This window comes from Phyllostomus hastatus, unplaced genomic scaffold, assembly GCF_019186645.2.
Source record: "Phyllostomus hastatus isolate PE091 unplaced genomic scaffold, TTU_PhHast_1.1 phas_scaffold_39, whole genome shotgun sequence".
Taxonomy (NCBI): domain Eukaryota; kingdom Metazoa; phylum Chordata; class Mammalia; order Chiroptera; family Phyllostomidae; genus Phyllostomus; species Phyllostomus hastatus.
This window is the reverse complement of record NW_025334028.1, coordinates 8,967,897-8,975,836: the sequence shown is the minus strand read 5'-3', so window position 1 is coordinate 8,975,836 and position 7,940 is coordinate 8,967,897. Positions and strand designations below refer to the sequence as shown.

Below are 7,940 nucleotides of genomic sequence, written 5' to 3'. Positions count from 1 at the left end.
GGCCCGGAGGGAGAGAGCCGAGGAGAGAGAGCGGAGGCCGGCGCAGAGGGTCGGCGGGGCCGGCGGACAGGGCTTAGGAGAGCGGAGCCGGGTCTAAAGCCGCGGAGAAAATGCGGGAGAGGAGAGGCAGGAGCGGCGAGTGAGAGGACGCCGGGGGGTGGGGCGGGGTCGCCGGGCCGCTGTGCTGAAGTGGACTGTCCAGCGGAGCCGTAACCCAAGTCGTCAGACTTCTCACACTTAGTCTTTGTTTTTCTGTATTTTTCTCCCCCTTTTTCTTTACAATATTGCAACTCTAGTGCCCCGTCGCGCGAGGGGAGCCGTGGAGACTGGTGGCGCTGCCGCTTCTGGCCGGCGGAGGAAGCGCCCAGAGGCGAGGTCCGCCCGCGGGCTGGTTGCGCTCGGGCGAGCGCCGAGAGCGCCGCGGCCTCGCGACCGAAGGAGCGGGGCTTCCGAGGGAGATTAGAGGAGCTCCTCGGGCGGAACCCGGCGTCCTTTGAACGTCTCTAACGAAAGCCAGCCCGCCCCCAACATCGAAGTGCCTATTTGGTGACTCTTAACTTTGTTACAAACTCTCTGGGGCCGGCGTGGGTTTGTTTTGCTTATTTCCCGGGGGGAGAAGCTGAGAAGTAGCGCGCTTTGAGCGGCGGGGCAAAGTGAGGAAGAGCGAAGAGACCGCGACAGAGTCCAGGAGTGGACGGACAGCCAAACCCGCCCGGACGCCCGCAGGTCTCGGAGAGCCGCCGCCTCTCGAGTGGCGCGTTTGTTCGTTTCGTTAGCGCAGCTCCGAGAGCAACTCTCGGCGGCAGCGTTCTCGGCCCAGCGGGCAGGTCGCCTCCGGGTGCGTGGAGCGGCTCCTCGCTCGCGCCCTCTGCGCTTCTGCCTCCCCTGAGCCCCGCCGGGGGCACCGGCCGGCGCCCTCGCTTCGTGGCTGCGGGCTGCGGCCCGGCCGTGGGATGTTAGCGGTGGGGGCGATGGAGGGCACTCGGCAGAGCGCGTTCCTGCTCAGCAGCCCGCCCCTGGCCGCCCTCCACAGCATGGCCGAAATGAAGACCCCGCTCTACCCCGCCGCGTACCCCCCGCTGCCCGCCGGTCCCCCCTCCTCTTCCTCCTCCTCCTCCTCCTCGTCGTCGCCCTCCCCGCCTTTGGGCGCCCACAACCCGGGCGGCCTGAAGCCCCCGGCCGCGGGGGGGCTCTCTTCCCTGGGCAGCCCCCCGCAGCAGCTCTCGGCCGCCACCCCACACGGCATCAACGACATCCTGAGCCGGCCCTCCATGCCCGTGGGCTCAGGGGCCGCCTTGCCCTCCGCCTCGCCCTCGGGTTCCTCCTCCTCCTCCTCTTCCTCGTCCACCTCCGCTTCTTCAGCTTCCGCCGCGGCGGCTGCAGCGGCTGCAGCTGCGGCCGCCGCCTCGTCCCCAGCGGGGCTGCTGGCCGGCCTGCCCCGCTTCAGCAGCCTGAGCCCGCCGCCGCCGCCGCCCGGGCTCTACTTCAGCCCCAGTGCCGCAGCCGTGGCCGCCGTGGGCCGGTACCCCAAGCCACTAGCCGAGCTGCCCGGCCGGACGCCCATCTTCTGGCCGGGAGTGATGCAGAGTCCGCCCTGGAGGGACGCGCGCCTGGCCTGCACCCCTCGTGAGTACGATCGCCCGCGCCCAGTAGAGCGCATTTTGCCAGCTCTCGGGTCAGGACCTCTGGTGGTTGAGAATCGGTCCTCGCTCTCGCCTCCCCAGTAGTTTGGCAACGCCAGGACCGCACAGTTTAGGCTGCCAGGCCAGGGTATCCAGCCAGGGACTCTCTCCTTCCTGAGCTCCCGCGCTTGCGTCCAAGCGCCTGCCTCTCCCGCAGCCTTGGGCACGCCTCGCGGAGAGGGTGAGCACGCGTCCGCGTGCAGCGCACCGCGGTGCGGGGCGTGTGTGTGTGTGTGTGTGTGTGTGTGTGTGTGTGTGTGTATCGTCTGAGGCCCGGGTTGCTCCGGGAACAGCTCGGCCGGAACCTCAGGCCAGCCCTGGGTTAAAGAGGTGGGAGTGCAGGACAGGCCACTGAGCTCCACCTGCACCCCTACTTTCCCCGCTCCTGCCTGTTGTCCAGGCCTCCACTCCGCCTTCGCCATTCTTACTGGTTTCTTCTATGGGGACCGGTGGGCACCGGTGGGGACCGGCAGCCGCGAGCCCTCCACAGCCGTGAGCCGAGGCGCGTGTATTTGCACGTACATCTCAGCCCAGGGTGTCCCCACCTCACTTCTTCGTCCCTACTCCCCCCAGTACACTCGGCCGGCATGAACCCGTTGAAGACAGGCCCATGGCCTGCGGAAGAGGGTAAGCGCACCCTCACTTCGGGCCGCTCTCCACCGCTTGTCCCTCGCTTTTCCCCACCCGCCTTGGCCCCAGAGGGTTGCTACTCCTTGGGCCCACGCATAGCGAAGGGTGTGGTGTCCCTCTTCGAGCTAACACAAGAAAGAACCCGAGGAGAAAAGAGATGACGGGACAAGGACCAGGGGAATGCAACACCTCGCAGGAACCTTGCTCGAGACCAACTCGGTTGCCCCAGGATCCCTCCAGTCTGTGTAGTTGGCAACCACGCCCTGGAGTTTCCCAGCCTCTCAGGTGGTGTCCAGGGCCGAGCCCCGGGTCCTTTTCTCGCTCAGTTCTTTGCTTTTAACCGAGTCCCCTAAGTTTCCTGTACGTCTGCCGACTGCTTTCGTGTAGCTGAGCGGCGCTAACCGAGAGAAGTTTCGGGAGCCAGCGGAGGCTCCCGTGGGAAGCCGGGGAGGAGGGCGGCCCGCGCGGGTGAGGGTGCGGGGACGCTATTGTGCGCGTTTTTTGCTGGCCATGTTGGGGCCGCCAACAAAGGCGGCGCCTCCTCCCGCTCAGCCCAGCGGCGTTGGACTTGCGGAAGGTTTCGCTCGCTTGTATGCAAAAACCAAGGCGCCCATTGTTGTGCGGACACAGGTTAGGGAAGCGTTCAAGGCAAGAAAGTAGTCATCCTCACGCCAAGGGTCCGGGCCCAGCGGCCTTTCCCCGCGCCCCTCTCTGCTCACTGGGGCCTGACTGCTGGGCTTCTGGAAACTTCAGCGACGTGGTGCCCGACTACCTGACACAGGTGTTAGGCAGAAGGTTATTTACTGTTGCTCCAAACACACCCAGCTTTCGAAGCACAGGTCGCATCAAAAGGCAGCAAGGCGCGGTGGGACTGGAAGCGCCTCGACACTTTTAGAGCCCGCCGCCGAATAAGCTTTTCTTTCCCACCAAACATTTGTTTTGTGAGTTAGTTTCGTTTTGGTGGAGCCGCTTGCAACCGATTGTTTTTCCGCTGCCTTTGTTTATTTGTCCTCGCAGATCAAGGATCCATTTTGTTGGACAAAGACGGGAAGAGAAAACACACGAGACCTACGTTCTCCGGCCAGCAGATCTTCGCCCTGGAGAAGACTTTCGAGCAAACGAAATACTTGGCGGGGCCCGAGAGGGCTCGCTTGGCCTACTCTTTGGGGATGACGGAGAGTCAGGTCAAGGTGAGTGGATCTCGCAGCTCAGGGGTTAGTGCTCCTCCCCTCGTCTGACAAACAACTTCTTGAGGTGCGAGTCTGAGGGGTCTGCGGAGCAGGTGGGGTCAGTGAAGGGCGAGCGGTAAAGGCTCTGGGATCTCCGGGCCGGGCAAACTGTTGCTGAACAAAAGGAATAAAGCCCCCTCCTTTGAAATTAGGTTAATCTAGATAGCAGCATGTGCTGGGGAAACCCATGATTATTAGAGAGTAAAAAGCATTACCGAAATATCAGCCCCGACAATAGATAAGACCAGTTAGATAGCTTATATTTATTCTATTTGTAAAGATATTCAGGCTTTTGTTTGGTAATTCAGGCTTCACTAATTATATAATTTCCTGATGTAGTTTAGCTAATCATTATAATGCTACTGTATAGTAACTTGCAGGTTTAAAAACATAAATCCACAGGATGTAACAACCACTTAGCATGGATGAATCTGCTTTTAGTTTAGCTGAAGACAATCACTTTCGCATAGTAATTTTTAAAATGAATTGATAGGATTATTGCCTTATTACGCAATTGAATTCTTTTAAATAAGTTTATCAATACATGTAAGATATTTTACTGTTTACAACAACTTAAATTTAAAATGTCACTTAGGTTATAATTGAGTTGTATAGCATATTTCCAGGGATTCAAATTTTAGAAATCCTTTCTTGAAAAATAAAGGGATCCAGCTAGGTTAATTAAATCTAGTGGCTTCTTATATTTCCAATATTTTCTTTTGATCCTCTTTTTCATTCATTGTATTTGGGTTTTGGGGTGTGTGTTTGTATATGTCTGTTTTCATTAGTAATGTTGTTGCTCTTTAAGTAGGAGTAACTGTTAGCTGTGCCTGCTGGTTAGAGTGTGTTTCCCCTCGGACACACATCATGAAATACACTTCAGGAGTGATTTTGTGTGTGACCACTAGGACACCATCACAGTTAGAATTATTTTTGCAACGACTGGTACAGAGCCTGCCACTGTGATCTGGAGGTCTTCATTTGTCACTGTGAATATGTCCGCATGGCTTGAAGTGAATTATTATAGCTGTATAAGGAAAATCAAAATCATTTTCATAACAATCTGATGATTCTCTAGTTAAATATATAATGAATGAGAAAATGGCTGAGAAGCATAAAGAGAGGATCATACAATATGTTTGGCTGTTCATTGCTGATGCTTTAAATATGTATATCAAGTATGGTGTCAAACATGGTGAATAGGTTTAAAATGTTTTTATATAAAATAAATGCATTGGGGAAGAACAATGTTAAAATAATATTTCAAAGACTAGGCATGTTAATAGTGGGAAGTAATGTAACTGGCAACATTTTATTTAAAAAAAATAACTGATGAAAGCTCTAACCTTGACTTTCATTTTATGCAAAACATTAAACCAGACACACACACACTCCACTGTGATGATTTTGACTGAACTATTAAATGTTCATGCATTTATGTTGGCTTATTATTAGTGATTTGAGGTTTCAGTTTTAGCAAATTAAAAAAAACTACATGATTGCTAGTGTAAATGGGGAGTTTTTTTTTTTTTAACTAACATGTTTGTGTATATTCAGACCTGAGACAAGTGAAACAGACACAGATCCAAAAGTGAAGGGGAGAAGGGAGGTAAGAGGGGGAGGACAAATGCTCTGCCTTGTCCCACAAATCACACTAGAGTGCCAGCACACTTAGGTTATTTGGAATATCTTAATCTAAGAAAGTAAATAACGAATAAAATCACAGTCATTATGGGACAGCTCTGAAAGGAGAAAACTTTTCCACTTTAAACTAGAAAGTAAGAAAGTGCACTTATTTTTAGGGACATTCATTTTACATTTCCAAGTTTTTTCTCTTCTGAGAAATGGCTCACAGACAACCTTAATACAGTTGTGTTAGTATCGCCATGGCAACAGCAGTCCGTTTGTTGGCGCGCCTGACTCAGAGGAACCTGGGGCTTTTGAGACTGACTTTGACGGCTCAGACCTGCAAGATCTTTGAGGGAGGGTGCAAGCCATCAGGGGCCCCGCAGGAGCGTCCGCGCGGGATATGGGAGAAGTAGCACTGCTTGGATCTGCTCATTTTAAATTCCTGCCGCCTTTGTTTCCCCTCTCCTCCCCGGGATCGGCCCGCAGGTCTGGTTCCAGAACCGCCGGACCAAGTGGAGGAAGAAGCACGCGGCGGAGATGGCCACCGCCAAGAAGAAGCAAGACTCGGAGACTGAGCGGCTCAAGGGGGCTTCGGAGAACGAGGAGGAGGACGACGACTACAACAAGCCCTTGGATCCCAACTCGGACGACGAGAAAATCACGCAGCTGCTGAAGAAGCACAAGTCCGGGGGCGGTGGCCTCCTGCTGCACGGGTCCGAGACGGACGGCGCGTCCTGAGAGCCACGGCCCTGCTGCCGCCGGGGCCGTGGGGCCGCGAGTTCGCGAGCCCTGCCTTCCCGCCCCGCCTGCGGGGCCCTTTGCTATTTTGAGATGTACATATCTATTTTTTTAACCTAGAAGTTGAGGGAGGAGGGGAGGAGAGACTCGGGGTTGGTGAGAAGGCAGAAAAGACAACGAAATGCGATGCGTCAAGAACGCAACTGAAGCTAGCATCTGGACCCCTCTCCCAGGCCCGCTGGGTACCCTGACCCCGCACCCCGCACCCCGCGGTGGGAGCGGCCTCCATCCCTGCCCACTCACGTGTCCAGGCCCCAGCGCTTGGCAGGGACGGGGGTGGGGGCTCAGGGAAGGCTTTTCGAAGGATGGACATCCACTGTGCTGGGGACCTCGGAGCTAGGCGTGCGGGCAGCCGCCTCAGATGGGAAGAGGGACGTTTCTCTCTCCCCTACAAACTGCTGTGTGGACTAAAGTAACCTGTTGAAGGCCCTTTGTAAATAAATCGTGAGTCACACTGACTAGAAATTACTTTATTGTTAATATTTAAAATGTAAAACGCTTTTTTGGAATTTGGTATAAAAAGATGGACATCCTTCCTTCTCTCTATCCCTTTTAAGAGCTGTTCAAACCACACGTTCCCCTTTTATTTTGAACGTCATTGGAGAAGCATAGAAAAGAATATCCTCAGCTTCCCTCTGCAGCTACTCTGCCGGGTTTGGGTTTTTAGTATCTCATTTCCCCCTCGTCCCTTCTCGATTTTCCCGACCACCCCTGGTCCCCCTCCCGCCTCCAGCCTCTTTGCCTCCAGGACTTAAAGTAGAAGACGTGGAACTAGGAAAGGGGGTTCCTCTCTGAAATTGCACAGTCGTTTGTTGCTATTTATTAGTGATTTAAAGAAAGTATTGGGAAGGGAGGGGCTACATAGCTTGTATTTAATTTAACTCCTTTCTGATAAAAATGCGTGTTAAAGTAGATGGTGGGAATCGTTACAACTGCTCTGGGTCAGAAACATAAAAATCCATTTAGTTGCTATAATTGAATTTGAAGTGTTTTGTATGATAAGAATACTACAGACTATGTAAATTGTTTTCTTTTTAAAGCTGATAACGGTGATATATTAGCATCTTTAATTTTTATTAATTTATATAAGAAATTTGGTTTGTAAAGAGAAAAGACACCCCTCCCCCGCAAGACCAGTTAAATGTAATGCACTTTGTTTCAAAGGATAAATCAAATTAAAAAAATGTTTGAAGATGTCTGTTGCCTTGAATGAAAGGGTACAGATAATCTGATCTCATCAGAGATTTCAAATAAAAGTCAAGACCACAAAAATCTTACACTGGTTTCTTGGATAAAAATAGTTGCATTGTTGTTGTTGTTGTTGTTATTATTATTATTATTAAAGACTGGCATCATATCTCTCATTCTCTTGGATTGGTAAGTGGGAAATGCAGACTCACTCATAGGGCTTCTTGTAGAAACTTGTCTCAAACACTGATCTGATGTCTGTGTTGTCTAATTTTTTTCCTGATGGCTTTTTCTTTTGCAAGGAAGTCCCTGGGGAGTTTTGGGAAGACCTCATTTCCATATATCCAAGGTAGCTCCTCAGGCAAGCCTAGATCTCTTAGCTTAGAGGAGGCAGCGAAGCTTGATGACCCAGCAGCAACTGCTGTTTGATGCTAACATTTTGCAAGCTATAGCTTGCAATAATGCAGAAGTTGGAAAGACAGGAACTCTGATTTTGCTAACCATTACAATTACAAAGGATGAATTTAAAGAAAGCTTCTTCTAACTAATGTGAAAGCTGTAGGACTAAGGAAGCAATACAAAGTCTTCTACAGATAAATTTGCATAAGAGAGAGAGAGAAAGAGAGAGAGAGAGAGAGAGAACTAGGAATCCCAGGGAGAGGGAGGTATCACTTTCTTGGGATCCTTAGTTTTTAGACCCTCAATTTTAAGTTCAGTGAAATATAGTTACTTCTTTAGTGTTTCAGGTTAATGAGCTTGTGTTCAAAGACAGAAAAATCAATAG

The 7,940-nt window shown here is 52.0% G+C and overlaps 1 protein-coding gene across 2 annotated transcripts; it reads left to right on the top strand.

Annotated features, from left to right (window-relative positions):
• Nucleotides 1–946: 946 nt before the first annotated feature.
• On the top strand, nt 947–7,245 carry NKX6-1 (NK6 homeobox 1). 2 transcript variants are annotated; one of them, XM_045819961.1, is made up of 4 exons: nt 947–1,626; nt 2,256–2,309; nt 3,330–3,502; nt 5,657–7,245. In XM_045819961.1, exons 1-4 carry the CDS (start codon nt 954–956, stop codon nt 5,906–5,908), a joined length of 1,152 nt encoding a protein of 383 aa, XP_045675917.1. In that variant the 5' UTR covers nt 947–953; the 3' UTR covers nt 5,909–7,245. The 2 variants fall into 2 exon arrangements, with proteins under 2 accessions (XP_045675917.1, XP_045675918.1); XM_045819962.1 differs by lacking the exon at nt 2,256–2,309.
• The last annotated feature ends 695 nt before the right edge of the window (nt 7,246–7,940 follow it).

Excerpts from the sequence above, each read along its gene's own strand:
- NKX6-1 (XM_045819961.1), top strand. The coding sequence starts at position 954 with ATGTTAGCGGTGGGGGCGATGGAGGGCACTCGGCAGAGCGCGTTCCTG. Across the intron at positions 1,627-2,255 it reads GCGCCTGGCCTGCACCCCTC|TACACTCGGCCGGCATGAAC; the intron begins GTGAGTACGATC and ends TACTCCCCCCAG. Across the intron at positions 3,503-5,656 it reads TGACGGAGAGTCAGGTCAAG|GTCTGGTTCCAGAACCGCCG; the intron begins GTGAGTGGATCT and ends ATCGGCCCGCAG.